At 41.7% G+C, this 17,550-nt stretch overlaps 1 protein-coding gene across 11 annotated transcripts in view; it reads left to right on the top strand.

Annotated features, from left to right (window-relative positions):
* Positions 1–17,550, top strand: part of COL23A1 (collagen type XXIII alpha 1 chain) — a 354,065-nt gene that overhangs the window by 313,195 nt on the left and 23,320 nt on the right. For 10 of the 11 annotated variants that reach the window (XM_033927623.1, XM_033927632.1, XM_033927626.1 and 7 more), the window contains 10 exons: positions 1,213–1,254; positions 3,464–3,541; positions 4,989–5,060; positions 6,755–6,799; positions 9,090–9,170; positions 9,882–9,944; positions 12,014–12,055; positions 12,459–12,485; positions 15,348–15,410; positions 15,501–15,554. In XM_033927623.1, the coding sequence (XP_033783514.1) occupies positions 1,213–1,254; positions 3,464–3,541; positions 4,989–5,060; positions 6,755–6,799; positions 9,090–9,170; positions 9,882–9,944; positions 12,014–12,055; positions 12,459–12,485; positions 15,348–15,410; positions 15,501–15,554 (567 nt within the window). The remainder of the gene's footprint in view (positions 1–1,212; positions 1,255–3,463; positions 3,542–4,988; positions 5,061–6,754; positions 6,800–9,089; positions 9,171–9,881; positions 9,945–12,013; positions 12,056–12,458; positions 12,486–15,347; positions 15,411–15,500; positions 15,555–17,550) is intronic. The other variant, XM_033927627.1, reaches the window with a different exon arrangement.

The raw sequence follows: 17,550 nt of genomic DNA, 5'->3' as shown, positions 1-17,550 counted from the left end.
CCCCACCTGCGTCGGAAGTCCGACGCAGGCGGGGATCGTGAGAGTAGCCACCGCCGCGTCTTTCAAAGAATCGTAAGCCGCGCATGCGCACTTCCTATGTGTCGCTACAGCTCACGGAAAAGCGGCACACACTTAGGAAGTGCGCATGTGCGGCTTACCATTTTATTATATTAGATGGGCCTTAGGGCAAGGTCTCCTTTTTTGCTATTGCTCTGTTTATATCTATACAGCTGGAGCTGAATGCCATAAATAAGTCCAACCAAAAAGCGATCTAGACGGGGCCTATTCATTTGCCCTCGTTATTCCTGACACCGCAATGCAGAGACAGAGCTAAAGTGGGGAAGTAAACATTAAAGCAAAGGAGAAAAGCCTCGGAGCCCCACTTCAAGCAGTAAATTTTATCGAGGCTTTGCTTCGTAGGCATAAAAGAAGCCCCGCGAAGGAGTCACACTCAGCTCTGTGCAATGCAGAAACTACAGTGGGAAAAAAATCTTTAGACACGGAAACATAATGCAACTTATGTGCTTTAACTGAAGACTCGGTCTCACTAATGTTGGCCAATGTTTTGCTGAACTGCCGCTTCAGGTATTACAGGGACCTATCGTAGCAATCACTGCACTCATATAACTTGTTTGAGGTGGGGCTCTGAGGCCTTTCCCATAAGAACATAAGAAGCGCCATCTCCGGATCAGACCTTCGGTCCATCAAGTCCGGCGATCCGCACACGTGGAGGCCCTGCCTGGCGTAATTTTTAGTCACCCATATCCTTCTATGCCTCTCGTAAGGAGATGTGCATCTAGTTTGCTTTTGGATCCTAGGACAGTCGATTCCGCAATAACCTCCTCTGGGAGAGCATTCCAGGTGTCCTGAACTTGTCCCCCCTTAGCTTCATTCCGTGTCCTCTTATCTGTGTCAAATTGGACAATGTAAATAATTTTTTCTGCTCTATTTTGTCGATTCCTTTCAGTATTTTGAAGGTCTCGATCATATCCCCTCGCAGTCTCCTTTTCTCAGGGAGAACAATCCCAGGCTCTTAAGTCTTTTCTACCTGTTCTACATAATTTGAAAATCAATAAAGATATTTGAAAAAAAAAAAAAAAGATATTTTATGACTAACAGCATTATAAATGCATTTTGTTCACCTAGATCTTGATATATTTATGTATAACCCAGGAGTAACGCTTTCCTCTTTTTTTGGCACCTTATATCCAGGGTGAAAATGGAGAGAAAGGAGAAGGAGTCATGGGTGCCACAGTAAGAACTGCTTTGTACCATCATGGGGCCTGAACGTTTGTCTCTGCTTCCCGCTCTCATTCCCTCTCTCCAGCTTTTGCATGTGAAAACAGCTTCTAAATTAATGTACTAATAAAGAGAAAATGCGTTACAGTTCAATGCAAGCATCTAAGAAACAGAGTCGTATTGACGTGAAAAGGAATATACCTCAACTTCAAGTTTCAAGTTTATTCAATCTTTTGATGGATCGCCTATAACAATTTCTAAGCGATGTACATAATATAATACAAAGAAATAAGAAACTTAACAAAATAGCTATATTAACATAACATAAAAACATTTAAAACTTACTTGAGGGGAAAGGGAAAGAGTAAAAGTTACAATTTCGGGTTTCGCAAGAATAAGGGGAAAGAACAAGAGGTAGGGTAAAAAGGTAGTACAAGGTGGCTCAAGCACACTTCATAAGCAATAAAACCAAAACATAAGAAATTTAAAAGAACTGTTAAAAATCAAAGGCATCTTTAAATAAATATGTTTTTAAAAGTTTTTTTAAATGTTGTAATATTTTTTTCTATTCTAATAAATTGAGGGAGTTTATTCCACCTTTGTGGACCAGCGACCGTAAATATATCTGCTCTTCTAGTGCCTATGATTTTTAGAGATGGAACAGCCAATAAGCATTGATCAGTAGAGCGAAGAGATCGATGAGGTTTGTATGGGATTAGAGATTTGGAGATGAATTGCGGTTCATTAGATGTTAAGAGTTTTGAAAATTAGGAGCATTAGTTTGAAAAAGATCCTATGATTTACTGGTAACCAGTGTGCATCTATCAGTAGTGGAGACACATGGTCAAATTTTTTAGAATTATAAAGTCAGGCCATAAATGATGCAAACTCACGGGAATAACCATTTTCCTAAGAATGCAAAATTAGGAGTATACACTGTTGTTTCGAGAAGGCACAAGAGAGGATCACATGTCCTTACCAGCCGGCTTAATGCTATTTAGCAAAGGCTTGAGGCTATCAGATTCCCAGATGTATGGAAAACATAAGCCTTAGAAGATAGGGCTCCACCCCTGGCAGATATGGAGGGCGGATACATCTGGTGAAGGGGGGTCTCTTGTCCCGCTAAGTTAGGTTTGTTAGTCTGTAAGGTAGCCAAAAGAAGAGCAGTGCTTTATTGATGGCAAGTTTGCATATCATTGTGTCCCAGTGACTGAAGGGTTTCTGATGCTGGACTCGCATTAATGCTAGTGAATTAAAGAGACTTGATTTCAGTTGACCCCCCTAAGGCAGGCACTTTGGCTTGAAACGCTGGCCACGTCGCATTTTAGTTCTCAATAAGCTTTTGCCTCTGTATCAGCTGGTGGCCAACTGGGCTTCTTTTTTGACTTACCGCCCGATACTTAAAACCATTTGACCAGCGATCCGACAATATTCTGTGGGCGTTCTCCTGCTGAATACTGCCGGTTACTCATTTAATGTGTAGCCTGTTATATCGCATGATATCACTGACTTTCCACTGGTATTCAGCACATTGCTGGCTAGATTTGGTGGAATATCTTTAACTGCTTTGAACCTAACCCCACCCAGTGCTGAATATCAGCTTGGCTGGTTAAATTTAAACTGGCCAAAAAACGATGCCAGTCACTGGAAATGACTCAGCATTAAATATCTGGGCTGACTCCCATGGTCTTAATATCAAGGTTTCAAGGTTTATTCAATATTTGATTAATCGCCTATCGTAACTACTAAGCGATTTACATTTACAGAAAATACATAATAAAAAATTAACAATAATATAATAAAATATTAAAATCAATTTAAAACAAACCAGACAAATCTGGACAGGAAACATTGGGAAAGAGGGGGAAGAAATACAATTTATAATAGGAAAGGAGGGGTAAATAAGGGTAAATACACAGAATGGATGGGAAAACAGAATGGATGGGAATATCAGCCCCCTCACCAGCCCCTGTGCTTTTAAACTCATTTACCCTATCTACTCTCTCTTAAAATCTGTTATAATCTTTTAAGGCCAAGTATTGATTATTACTACCAATGAGCCAAATACATTATGTACACATCTGCGCTCCATGCCCAAAATTGTGCGCCTAGCTCTGGGCGACCTATACAGAGTTTGGAGGATACTGGTTTCTGAGGCCTCCTATTTTTCAGATGCAAATACACTAACTTGTCCCTAAAATGTCCACGTTTTCTTTATCTCAAGGGTCCACCTGGCCAGAAAGGTGAACAAGGAGATACTGTAATAATTGACTATGATGGCAGAGTTCTGGATGCATTTAAGGTAACTGCAGGACAGGCCGTTAATTTGGCACCCCTGGGTGGGTGGCTTGAGAAGAGCACTGCTCAAGAAACTCTTGGGGGTCCTCTTTGGAATTCCGCCGTTGTGCTGAAGAAGAACCCTACTTCCGTCTCTCATAGATAAGCAGCTGAAAAGCAGTAATAGGTTGGGGAAGAAATTTGGTTTTCATTGGTGCCTTCTACAAATACTGCTGGTTAGTTGAATGTGCCCATAGGATTATGCGTTTTGTTTGCTAGTTACTCCCTTTTCCTTCGCTCTGCATTGCTCTGTTGACTTGGAATGGCCATGTCTTTAATACTACGTCAGCAGTGGCCATGTGTGATATGGGTTTCCTTCTAAAATGCCACTGACAACATGTGATCATCAACACACAACCTTTCATGCTTTTATACTTCCTTTTAGATCAATTAAGCCACAGCCCAAACTCATTGAGATTTTCCACCCTGAGGGATAGTTCTACAGGTGGCAAGTTTCATACAGGAGCGTGGATTTTAAACCTAATTGTCAAAAAAAAAACACCCCAAAAACGCTCATAGTATTGTGGTTACTTTCCCTTTGAAAATGGCCCTGGATATAACATACCTGCACACCGTTGCATCTTCTTTTGCTGGGGGCAAAATTTCTCTGGAAATTAACATTACATAGATTTGAAAATACAGTCTGTGCATTGTATTTTTCAATCCTTCCCAAAGAGCAAAACCAAGGTGGAATTGTCCAATCAGAATGGTGCACAAAAAAGTGTCTTTCAACTCATCTGATAGATACCAAATGCCTTTATTCATCGAAAATGACTCATTGAGTCAATGAGTCATTTTGGATGAATAAAGGCATTTGGTATCTTGAAAGACACTTTTTTGTGCACCATTCTGATTGGACAATTCCACCTTGGTTTTGCTCTTTGAGTTTTGTGGTTTTGTTTCCCCTGTTCTTGTGTGTCAATCCTTCCCAAAACATACCCATAAGAACACCTGCCCCTGACTTGGTTAAAATGCACTTGCAATGAAATTCTGCATGTGCTTCTAGCCAATCTTGAGTGAGGGCAATTTCCAGACAGCCAGTTTACCCAAATAAATTACTGTTTCCCCGGGGAACTGCTTTGAAAATTGCACTTTCAGTGTCAAGGTCTGGCTGCCACAACTCAGCTTCTGTGAAACATTTTCATGCATCTGATGTTTCAGTATTGTATAGAGACTCCTCAGATGAGGAGGGTTAACATAGGAATTGAGATTATAATTTTTTAAAAATGCAAACAGATAAGACAATATCTTTTCAGAAAACAGAAAAGAAATTGAGTATAAAGAGTGGAGGGGTTTGTAAATGGAAAAACTCACTGTATTTTAAAGACTGTAAGATAGACATCTGCTTTAAAGATGCTTTTTTTTTTTTTTTTTTTAATAGCTAATGCATATTTTATTTGAAATCTTCTCAGGGTCCTCCAGGTCCTCCAGGCTTACCAGGGCCTGAAGGTCCACCAGGTCTTCAAGGAGCATCAGGATCAAAGGTTAGTGTGATTGCGAAGACTGCATGGTTTAGTGACGTGGCTCAGGAATAGTCTTTTGCCTTTAGGTCTCCAGTTTAAATATGACTCGGGTTCATAGTTACCTAAAGTTGATTTCTGGTCCTTGTAGCACTGAAAATGTGGTATTTATAAGTAAAATTAGATATATAAAGAAGAAAGGAGAGTTTAAAGTGACCAATGATAGCTTGCATTAAGGCTATATTGACCAGACTAAGTTCTAACGTCAGAAATAGCTGCAGGCACTTGAGGTATCCCTTCGCCAACAACAGAGGATTCACCAGAGTGTTTGTTGAACAGTAACTTTTAGAAAGAGGATTACTCTCAAGCGCAGTCCAGGATGATCTTGGGGCTCAAGGGTCTCTCGTACGAAGAGAGACTAAACAAATTACAGCTCTACACTCTAGAGGAACGTAGGGAGAGGGGAGACATGATTGAGACATTTAAATACATCACAGGACGTATCGAGGTGGAAGATGATATCTTCTTTCTCAAAGGACCCTCGGCCACAAGAGGGCATCCGCTCAAACTCAGGGGCGGGAAATTTCATGGCGACATCAGGAAGTATTTCTTCACAGAAAGAGTGGTTGACCGTTGGAATAAGCTTCCGGTGCAGGTGATCGAGGCCAGCAGCGTGTTGGACTTTAAGAATAAATGGGATGCCTATGTGGGATCCCTACGAGAGTCGATCTGAAGAATTGGTCACTAGGTATAGACTTAAGAGGATGGGTCAGTAGAGTGGGCAGACTTGATGGGCTATAGCCCTTTTCTGCCGTCATCTTTCTATGTTTCTATATTTTGGAGGTAATTAGTCGGAGACTTTTTTTTGTGCAGGCTTTTATAAAATGCCAACCAGGGTAGAATTGTGCATTCACATAATGACATATACTTTGTCAGTGGGTATGCATGTAGGCAAAGTTTGAGCAGTGTACACAAGTGTGCACTCAGATGATAAGATTTTATGGGGCCAATATTCAGACCACAAGAGACAGCACAGCTACCTCCTGTGGTTGGACGTGAACCTGAATATTCAAAGCCAAGGCCGTATCTGGCCACCGGCACTGAGTTTCCAGGTTAAATGCAGCCACCAAAGACTTAGGTGACCAAGCTGCTTGGCTAGCTAAGGCATAATTCCCAAAGATAGACCTGCATTTTAGGCCAATCTGCTGACCAGGATATTCAGCAGGAGATTACTGGCTATCTCCTGCTGAATATTGGCGGTTGCCGGTCTAGCATATTTAGCCAGACGGGAGATGGCTGTGTAGCTTTAAATGAGGATTGGACAGAGCTCTGAATCTGTTTTTTAGCTCCTGTTGCATGGTGTTAAGCCACAAGTAAATTTTAAGAGGGTCCCGGTTCCCAAGCACAGATGCAACAAGGAAGGAGCTCAGCCAATCCAGCTGTGTACTAGTAGTAAAATCAGAAAACACAACTGCTTTAAACAAGAGAGTCCAGTGTAGCAGAAGGCAGTTCCCCTAGATGCCAGACAGTTTATTCCAGCAAAGTGATCCCCAAACATTTAGCTTAAGGCCATCGAGGTCTTAATAAGTTGTGCAGTAACATCACCTAGAGCCCTGGAATGTTATTGTGATCTCTCGTGCAAGCTAGTTCACACTTGGTGGTTGTTCTATAAAGCGACAAATCATTTTTGCATCCATGCTGTTTTTATACCAACTCAGGGAGAACTTGGATTGCCTGGCCCTCCTGGAGTGGACGGAGAAAAGGTATAATCATCAGATGAAATGTTACTTTTATCAAATATTTTATTGTTTCATTCATTATTTGTATACTATTTAAGTGCAATATGACTGAGACAAAGAGCTGAGTGATCCAAGGTCAGTGTGGTGAAGTTGTTGCAGATTGTGATACCTTTTAAAGGGTGCAACATCTCATTTTATCGGTGCTTTAAAAGGTGTCACAGATGACAAAGATCCAGTTTTATCCAGGACCACTATGCATACTTACGCTTTGCATTAAAGTAAATCTACAAAAGACACTGTACAAATGTCACACTGAGGACAATATGACCAGAACATTGGCTAGTTTTTGCAATGTAGTTTTCACACCCAATTTCTGTTTGTGAGGCTTTGAGTTGCACATGACGGGACATTCCAAAAATGTCGTTGCCATCGTGGATAAACAGTCTGTATGGACTAATAAAGAGCCAGGAACACAAAATATTTGAATTTACAGACTTATGACTTATTTACATTATGTTTACAATAGCCGTAAATGATAACGGTGAATAATACAAAACTTTGCTAAAATAATTACGATTGGAACCAGCGTAAAGTAAAATTTATTATGGTAGGAAAAGGTTAATTGAATAATAAACCAATTAGCGCCGATAATTGGCTTCTTAACAAGCAATTATCGGCGTTAATTGGATTTGATTTAAATTTCTGTGCCTAAATTTTGTGCATGGCACCAAAAAGGAGGCACAGAAATGAGAGGGTCATGGGGCAGATCGGGGGCATTCCTCGCAATTATGTAATTGCAGAATAAGGGGAATCCGCCCCTATATATACCCCCGCCCTCCCTACCAAACTAATAATCCCAACCTCGCCTCCCCTCCCTACCCTTCCTCCCCTTTTTCCCCGGTTGGCACCCCCCTGACAACAGCGATTGGATCATTTTGTAATTGTCATTGGTTTATACCATACACTTGTTAACTAATTCTCTGCACCTTCATTGCATAAATTGCTCTAAATTGTTTTCTGACATGCTGTAACTTCGCTGTAAATGTACAGTCTCTTAACCTGTAAACCGCTCTGAACTGTTTTGTGGTATTGCGGTATACAAAAATAAAGTTATTATTATTATTATTATATGTAGGAATAAGGATTTACTGCATGTTTACACTGGTGCAAATGGCCATGCCTAAAGTGTGTATTCGAAACAAAAATGTCCCAACAAGGATCCCAGTTTCGGCCTTTACGCCTTCTTCGGGGGACACTTTGCTGAAAACGTAGAGTCAAAAAAAAAAAGTTTGACAATGGGAAGACTCGTTCGCAGGCAGTCTGCACTGTTCTGAACGCTACGAAAGCAAAGTGTCCCCTGAAGAAGGCGTCTTCTAAACACCGAAACTGGGATCCTTGTTGGGATCTTTTTGTTTTGAATAAAGACTTTATTATTGTTTGAAAAGACATCCCCCTTGGCTTTTCTTGTTGTTCTGCTTGCATCTCAAGGCGAGGGGCTCTTCTGCCTGTCTGCATGCCTAAACTTTGGCATTTACACCCAGGAGCCGTGCCGTTCTATAAACCGCATCTAACTTGCTGCTTAGATGGTTTCGTTTTTTTGGCACCTCTTTTTAAGAATTCGATGCTCAAAGACTTTGGTTTTACTGTGGCATGCCTAGATTTTTCTTTGCTACAGATTTGGAAGATTATACAGTTTCTCTGCTGCTGCTAATATCCAGAATATGCCATTAGTGGATAATTTTGCAAGATGTCATAGCTAGTAGTATGCAAGGACGACTCCAAAGATGACAAAAATAAAATGTAACCGATTGATCAAAAATTCTACAATTTTGTGGCAGGAAATCTATTCATTTAGTGGATAATTTTGCAAGATGTCATAGCTAGTAGTATGCAAGGACGACTCCAAAGATGCAAAAATAAAATATAACCAATTGATCAAAAATTCTACAATTTTGTGGCAGGAAATCTATTCTTTTAGTGGTGGGAATAGAAAGATTACCATAATATCTGATTATTTTCTAATAATCACCAGCTGTATTATGCTCATCTTTATAGAACAAGTTTAAAAAATAGAATTTAAAATGAATGTAACTTTATTTCTTCAGTCATAACTGCTACATTATTTTCCCTGATTTACTAAAGTTCATTAATGTGAATTCTATTCTGTAATAAGAAAACAAACCTATTGACAGTAATGGGACTTGTGTTAACTAAGGTGAGTAAGATTGCATTCAATCTAGTCCTCAAAGGGTTAAAAAGAGTTCCGATAGTATATCCTCCTTCGCTAATAAAACGCTATTTCTGTTGTCTCTAGGGTTCTAAAGGGGATCCAGGAAACGTGGGAACTCCCGGATCAAAAGGAGAGAAAGGCGAAATGGGTTTATCAGGTCTAGCGGTATGTCCATCTTTCAAAGTAAAGAAAAAAGACAATAAAAATCACACACTCTAGTTGAAAGACCAACAACATAAGTGGGGGAATATCGATATCAAAAAATATCAATGATATCACTATACAAGTCAAAGTTGACCAGGTTTCATTTGTGCATATTAGACTTTTAGTTTGTGGTCCTGTATTTGCACATATGACCAAGGCCAGGTAGGAATGAATGCTGTGAAGCTTTATTGGTGTCATGGCCCCAAGTAGGAAGATAGTTGTTAGGGGTTTGTCCATGTTTTCAAAGGCCCTGAGCTGGGGGCCACATCTGGAGGACCTCTGCACATGTGGATATTGACATAACATCACACACATGTGCGCATTAGTGTAAAGTCATTCGCAGAGGCTCTCTAAACCTGGCCCGGAGCTCAGGAAAGGAGACGCAAGGTGTGTCTGGGGGCGGGGCTGGGGGAAGAAAAGGGAGGGGCTGGGATGGATCAGGGTGGGGCAATCTGGTGACCCTATCTTTATCTTTCACAGCTCTTTTCCCCCCTCACGGACATTACTGTCTTGATTAGAAACACTGCAGTCACTCCATTTTCTAATTTTTTTCTGTTCCTTTTACATATTAGCAAATCGACAAGAGATATGAAGCATTGCTTTACTTTTCTTTCTGTTTTCCCTTTTCAAAATTATAAAAGCATCCCCAGCTTAGTATTTTATAACTTTCAGGGAGTGGATGGACCAAAAGGCGACAAGGGAGAAGCCGGAACTGCAAATCTGCAAGAGACTCTGGTAAGGTTTATCGGCCTTTGAAAACTGCTTTATTGGACACTGTCTAAATCAGTAGAATGGAAATGTGCCGGTTGTTTGCTCATTTTGAACTGTAACAATTCCGTTTTGGCCTGATCCTACTGAGCTGCTGCTGGATCTCAAATAAGAAGTCCGAGAGTAGAGGTGAAAGGTAGATTTCACCAAAAAGAGGCTAGCTGAATTCACGTGCAGGACAACACAAGATGCAGATGTGGAGTTTGGTAGAATTTTGGGTCTGATTCTCGTCGGGTCACCGAAATTTACAAGGTGATAAATGATGCGGTAATTGACCACCTCATTTAAAAGCAATTAAAGGTGATAAAAAAAAAAAATAGCTAAGCAGCCTCCTGACCAGTACCTATCTCCCTGGCGGCTAAAAGCACATAGTGATGCCAAAGCCCAGAATGGCGCTCTTCAAATACCTTGTCCCACGTTAATGAGTACTTTAAATGTAATGTAATGTAATGTAATTTATTTCTTATATACCGCTACATCCGTTAGGTTCTAAGCGGTTTGAAGAAAATATACATTAAGATTATAAATGAGAAGTAAGAAGGTACTTAAAAAATTCCCTTGCTGTCCCGAAGGCTCACAATCTAACTAAAGTACCTGGAAATTAATAAAGAAGAGAAAATAAAGATGGTTGAAAAAAGAAAAATTAAATTAAATTAAAAAAAATTAAATGGTTCTCTAAACATCTCAACAGACCTCAGAACCACTCCTCCGTCCCACAAAAGTATCCCAACGGGGAGATTCAAGTGGTGAACTCCTCACCGGTCTGTTCAATTTAAAATAATGTGCAATTCTTATTATATTTTTTTTTTAAAGATTTTTAGTATTCACTTATCTCAGTAATGGTGAACTTTCAGTTCTCTATATAAGGCTAGCGGTGAGACCCGACATGTTTCACGAGAGTTTCATCAGGGGTCTGCCCTAAAACAAAATGTTAAACAAATTATAATAGCCTCACATGTACCATTACTCTCCCAACCTAATAAAAAACCCGGTTTAGAAACCTTTTTGCTTACCACCACCGCAGCTATCCACCTCTATCCTTCTGTGTTTGTAAGATGGCAGCCGCTCTTTGGGGACTCCTTTTATATTCATTTCCTGCTATGAGCCCGCCCCCTCCTATATACGATTGGTCCGGGAAGAACCCATCCCGAACCGGATTTAACATGCTGTTTAACTTGATCAATACCTCACAGGTAACTGGTCTAGAACAAAGAAGTCCACTCAGTCTCCATATTCATCCCGTGAGAGCTACTGTACTCAATCTGAAGGAACATCTTATGCAATATAATAACTGATGCATATCAAAACAGCACTGTACCATATAAGAAATATGCTTTTGAAAATTCAGGTCTCTTATCTATCTACACTCCCACAATCTTTACAAATTACGTTATTGAAAGGGCAGATATTTAAGAAGAATAACAGGAGTGTAGCAATCTTTCTGTGAGAGCAGAATTTATCAGGATTTAATTTTAATCTATGTTGTCTGAGCCAGTCTCATATGCTGTCAAGTATGGAGATAGCATGTGGGTATTTACAGTCAATTCATGGCAAATATTTGCAAATGCAAGGAATAAAATTGTAGGTTATAAAGCAATGTTAACAAGAGGGCACCCGCTCAAACTCAGGGGCGGAAAATTTCATGGCGACACCAGAAAGTATTTTTTCACAGAGAGAGTGGTTGATCGTTGGAACAAGCTTCCAGTGCAGGTGATCGAGGCAGATAGCATGCCAGACTTTAAGAATAAATGGGATACCCATGTGGGATCCCTACGAGGGTCAAGATAAGGAAATTGGGTCATTAGGGCATAGACAGGGGGTGGGTAAGCAGAGTGGGCAGACTTGATGGGCTGTAGCCCTTTTCTGCCGTCATCTTCTATGTTTCTATGTAACAAATATTTTTCTACTGAAGTAATTGTCCAGTTAAATTAAAGACTATCTGAAATGAGCTTGGTGATCATACAGCGAATTTGTGTAGTGAAAATGCCATTTCAGACGGAAACAGTTTTAATTGGTAATTCATTTCTTTGGTGCAGATTATACCAGAGCAAGGACCACCAGGGCCCCCAGGTCCTATGGTAAGTTGATGAATAATGCTTGCTGTTGGGCTACAAGTAATGGCCATTGATTTCAGCACTGGCACTTACATTTAAATATGTATTCAAAAGGGCTTAATTTGCAGATGAAAAGGAAATGGAAAAGTGGGGCCGGGAAAGGCTTGGGGTGGGCCACATCCCACCCTAACCACTCCTTCAAACACACCCCTTTCAGCTCAGGGCGCACAGCGGGATTGAGAGGCCTTAAAAAGTCTCTGGATATGTCTAAAAACACGTTTTGATTATCAACACTTGCATGACCTGTCTTATTGATCATCCAAGTGCCGACTTGGGTGGATTTTTAGACATATTTCTGTTTCGATTATGAGCCCCTTCGTCTATTTAAATTTCAGTTAATGAAAGTATAAAATATTTTGTTTTCCAGGGTCTTCCAGGAGTTCAGGGGCCTAAGGTAAGCAAATGTCTCTAGATAAATTCAAGTCAAAATTAAAAACCTTCTTATTTAGGGATGCCTACCAAACTTGAGAAGAGACCGTACACTGCTGAAAAAAACAGTCACTTAGCTGTTAGCTGTCACCTTCCCGGCAGGGATCTCTGAACTAGGTCTGTGAGGCAGCGGAACACAATTTTTTCCACTACAGCAACCTTCCAGAGACCACGATCAAGACCACAATCACTCCAACAAAATCCCCCCCCCCCCCCAGGCCACATTCAGCAGTATGCCATCCAGGAAACTAGACGAGGGCAGCCTTGTTTCGCAGGGCAGCAGCCCGCTGCGTCAGAAGAACAGGAATCAGACCGGAGAAAAGTTAAGCCAGACGAGATAAAACAAGAATTTATTTTATTTGAAAAAAAAATAAATAAATGTAATTGCCTTCATGAAGAGATTATTTTAAACCTGTTACGTAGAAACTTCAGGGCATTGATCTAGTGTTTGTACTTGAGGTTAGAGGTTGTAGATCCTACAGCTAATTAAAGATGATATTTTACTATTAAGATGTAGTTTCCATGGTCAAAATATTGGAGGCCACATTTTATTGGATAGTTGCCCTAATATAAGTCATTTAGGGAAGGTTATTAGGTTGAGAGGAAGAGGAGTGATGGTATAGAGTTTAACGTAGGTATATGTATATTTTTATGTTTACTGTAAATAGTTTAGCGATGCATGGAGTATTTTTCATTTGTTATGGGTTGTCTTATCCTGTCTCTTCCGAGATCTCCTCAATTATACACTACATTGATTGCGCCTAGTAGCTCTATAGAAATAATAAACAGTAGTAGCAGATTAAGGTGAATAATCTATGTAAGCACGGAACATGTGGTGCAGTTAGAATTTTTTTTTTTTTCAAATCTTTATTCATTTTCAAATATTACAACAAGTGTATATTATTCAATCAGAAAAATTTTAACTAATCACTTGACAAACTTACTTATACTCTTTAAAATATATAAATATAAAAGAATCCCTTCCCACCCACCCATATATTAATAATAAACAATTATCAATTATTGTCTTTCCCACTCCCACCCCACCCCCTATAACTTATCTAATACTAAGGTGTTTAAGATGTCTGATCATTAGAATAAATAATCAATGGCTCCCCAAATCTTTTTAAACTTATGATAATTGGGCAGTTAGAATTATGATAACCGTAGAGCAGTTAAAAATGAGGGTCCGTGCAAACTTTGTTGGTTCTTCAAGACTGAAAATATGAAAACATGTTCTGTTCTGATTGTTCCTTATGTGAATGTGGGGAAGGGGGGGGGTGTTTTCTTTGCTTTTTCACATGTGTTCTCTTTAGTGAGATTATTTTTCACTCCTCACGCCTTTATTCAATCTGAGACTACCCTGACCTTTCCCTCTTTGGACTAGATTCACAAAGCAAACCGATCGTGTTCCGATCAGTTTGCGACCCCTCCGACCCGATTCACTAGCCTGTGCAGCGATCCCACCCCGATCCGTGCATGCAAATGAGGGGAATCGGCATGCAAAGCAGGAAGGAAGCGATTCACGAAAATTAAAAAAAAAAAGCAACTCCGACTGGGCTGGCCGATCCAAAGTACGCGACTGCTTTGGACCAGTCGCTGAGGTCCTTTCCAACTGTCCTGCCTTCTGCCGCCCTGCTTCTCTGCCCCGATCTGCTCTCTGCCCCTTCTCAGCCCTGATCCCCTGAGCCCGTGGGTTAAAATCACGGACTCGCTGGGCTGTTTAAAAGTTAAAAAAAAGTCGCGGGTCTTAGACACATGCGCGGACCGTCTACAGATGACCTGCGCATGCGTCGGGATCGCTCTCTAGCAGTCCGTGCAGTGTGTGTGTGTGGGGGGGGGTGTCAACGATCGTCCCCATTTGCATGCAGGCCTTTTGTGAATTCGTCGGCCTGCATGCAATCGGGCACGGATCAGATAAGGATTCGGGGGTTAGTGAATCTAGCCCTTTATTCAGGGTTCGGGGGAGGGAGGGATCCTTCAAAGCAATTACAGGTACTCGTTGACTTACGACCGTAATTGGTTCCGACTGACAGGTCATAAGTTGATCGGGACGCAAGTCGGCCTATGTTAGACTAAGGTAAGAATACTGTATTAGACTGGGTAATGATATTGTAATCATCTTAAAGTCATATTTTATCCACATTTTCTTACTTTCTAAGTCGAGCACCGCACGGTCCCTTTGTGGTGGACGTTCGTTGTGGCGCCTCCTCCTCTTTATATTATATTACTGCTGCGTAGCGAGACTTGGGAATGCGGGAGATTGGGGCTGCTAACAGCTGGCGGGGGAAACTGCGTTGTAAATTCGAACAGTCATAACTTGAATAGGTCGTAAGTCGACGAGTATCTGCATATGGATAGCCTCTCCTTAAATCTAGTCAGATATGAAGATTAGGGGGACAAGTTACACACAATGTAACAAGAGTGAAAAGGTGCATATATTAGAAAAAGAAAAAATCACTCTATAGACCTGTTCAAAGAGTAAAGTTGTATGGATGATGTAACTCAGTTCACCAAAACTTGCTCAGAAACTTTACTCTTTGAACAGGTCTATAGAGTGATTTTTTCTCCTTAAATCTAAGCAGAAAGACCTGCTTTTATTTAGCTGCAAAATTAAGAGGACCCAACTAGCTCAGGGTGTGCACAAGCTCATGGCTCAAATCCAGACCTGCAGAACGGCAGCACCCAGCTCTGCCGTGGACTCATCAAAGCAAATCTCCAGTTTGTTTAGTGGTATGTAAAATTTACAGCCCCGCAATCAAGACCACCTTGGCCGGAAAGGTGACCATATTTCAACTGGTCCTAAACGGAATTCTCTTTCCTGCAGGGATTGGATGGTGTAAAAGGAGACAAAGGTGATGCTGGTGAAAAAGGTTACAGTGGACCACCTGTAAGTGAACCCCAATATTATTTTTAAAACTCTAAACTCCGCAGCACTTGTTTGTAAAGGTTTAATAAATATGGCGAATGTTCCTTTCAGGGTCCGCCCGGTCCATTGGGGCTTATTGGCCTGCCGGGTGCTAAAGGAGAAAAGGTATGTAGTCTTCTGGGGTTTTTTTTATGGTGTTGGATTTTACTGCTGGATGTTGAATCCCCGACTGCCCTATAAATTATCGGCAGTGTTTTGTAAGCATAGGGAGTTCCCTAAAAGGTTTTGAAGTAGCCGGTAGCATCACCAGAGATGAAATACATAAGTATTGTAATGATTAGAAAAATCTTGTTTCCCTTAAATTTACAAGCTCAATTATGGGGTGGGAGGGGGAGGGTATTTTTATTGTTACATGTTGTATAAGTATTGATTATATGATAGATAAGGGTGGGGAGGGGGGGAGATAAGAGAATATTATATGTATCATTGTTGATTATTAAGTGATATATTTATGGTTATTTGTATAGATATGTTATCACATTATAAGTTTAAAAATGAATAAAGATTAAAAAAAAAAAAAAATAAGCATGTCAATGCCCAAAAAAGGGTGAAAAATAAATTACATTGGAGAAGCATTTTCTATGATTGCGTATATATAGGGGGGGCATTTTCAACAGGACATCTAAGTCCGACGTTGGATGCTTCCCACAAAACAACCGTAGCCGTTTTTGAAACCAGCAAAATCACTAGACATTCAAATTTTACATAGTTGGATCACAGCCGGTGTCAGGTCAAAAGCGCGCGCAGACAATTGAGCGCAGCGCGGAGGCGCGCGCCGAAGAAAATTACTGTTTTTAGGGCTCCGACAGGGGGGCTTGGGGGGGAACCCCCCCCACTTTACTTAATACAGATCGCACCGCATTGTGGGGGCATTGGGGGGGGGGTTTGGGGGGTTGTAACCCCCCACATTTTACTGAAAATTTTACTTTTTCCCTGTTTTTAGGGAAAAAGTTAAGTTTACAGTAAAATGTGGGGGTTACAACCACAAACCCCCCACAACGCCGCCGCGATCTGTATTAAGTAAAGTGGGGGGGGCTCCCCAACAAAACCCCCCATCGGAGCCCCTAAAAACAGTAATTTTCTTCGGCACACGCCTCCGTCTTGCGCTCAGTTGTCGGCGCGCACCTTTGTCTTCCGCGATTTTGTCTATGAACCCACTAGCCAGGATATTTGTCAGTCTGTGCCAGTCTCTCTTCAAACGTAAATTGCAGGTTATCTCAAGGCAAGCTAAGCTCTGGCCACCTTGTTGGTAAGACTGGGTGACCGTGCGAGTCTTTATCTGCCATCGTTTACCCACCCCCCCCCCACACATCCTTTTTGTAAAACCGTATACGAGGTTTTTTGTGCCAGCCGGCACCCTGAATGCTCTGCACTGCTCCGAGGTTCATAGGAACTCTGAGCGCTCAGCATGTCAGCCAGCGCTAAAAACCTCTTGTGCGGTTTTATAAAAAGGGGAGGGGGTAGTGGGTTTCTATGTAATTCTGATTTCCCCCCCCCCCCGAAGGCCTGTCCCCCACTTGAAGGCTTGTACCACCCCCTTGTAGCTTCTCCCCCCCTTGTAGGCCTGTCCCCCCCTTGAAGGCCTGCCTGCCTGCCTTTCCCCCCCTTGAAGGCCTGCACCCCCTTGAAGGACTGCACCCCCCCCCGAAGGCCTGCACTCCCTTGAAGGTCTGCACCCCCCCGAAGGCCTGTCCCCCCCTTGAAGGCCTGTCCCACCCCCTTGTAGGCCTGTCCCCCCCTTGTAGGCCTGTCCCCCCTTTAAGGCCTGCCTGCCTGCCTTTCCCCCCCTTGAAGGCCTGTCTCCCCCTTGAAGGCCTGCACCCCCCTTGAAGGCCTGCACCCCCCCTTGAAGGCCTGTCCCCCCCCCTTGTAGGCCTGTCCCTCCCCTTGTAGGCCTGTCCCCCCCCCTTGTAGGCCTGTCCCCCCCCCTTGTAGGCCTGTCCCCCCCTTGAAGGCCTGCCTGCCTTTCCCCCCCTTGATTTCTATGTTCTATCTAAAACGACCCCTTCATATGTGAAGTAAAAAAAAAAAAAAAAAAGAAGAAGACACCTACCCCACCCTCACCTGTCACCAGTCTTGCCCGACAAATATCCTGACTAGT

This window comes from Geotrypetes seraphini, chromosome 18 (assembly GCF_902459505.1).
Source record: "Geotrypetes seraphini chromosome 18, aGeoSer1.1, whole genome shotgun sequence".
NCBI classification, from domain to species: Eukaryota; Metazoa; Chordata; class Amphibia; order Gymnophiona; family Dermophiidae; genus Geotrypetes; species Geotrypetes seraphini.
The sequence above is the reverse complement of the archived record's forward strand: the minus strand, read 5'-3'. Positions and strand labels throughout refer to the sequence as shown.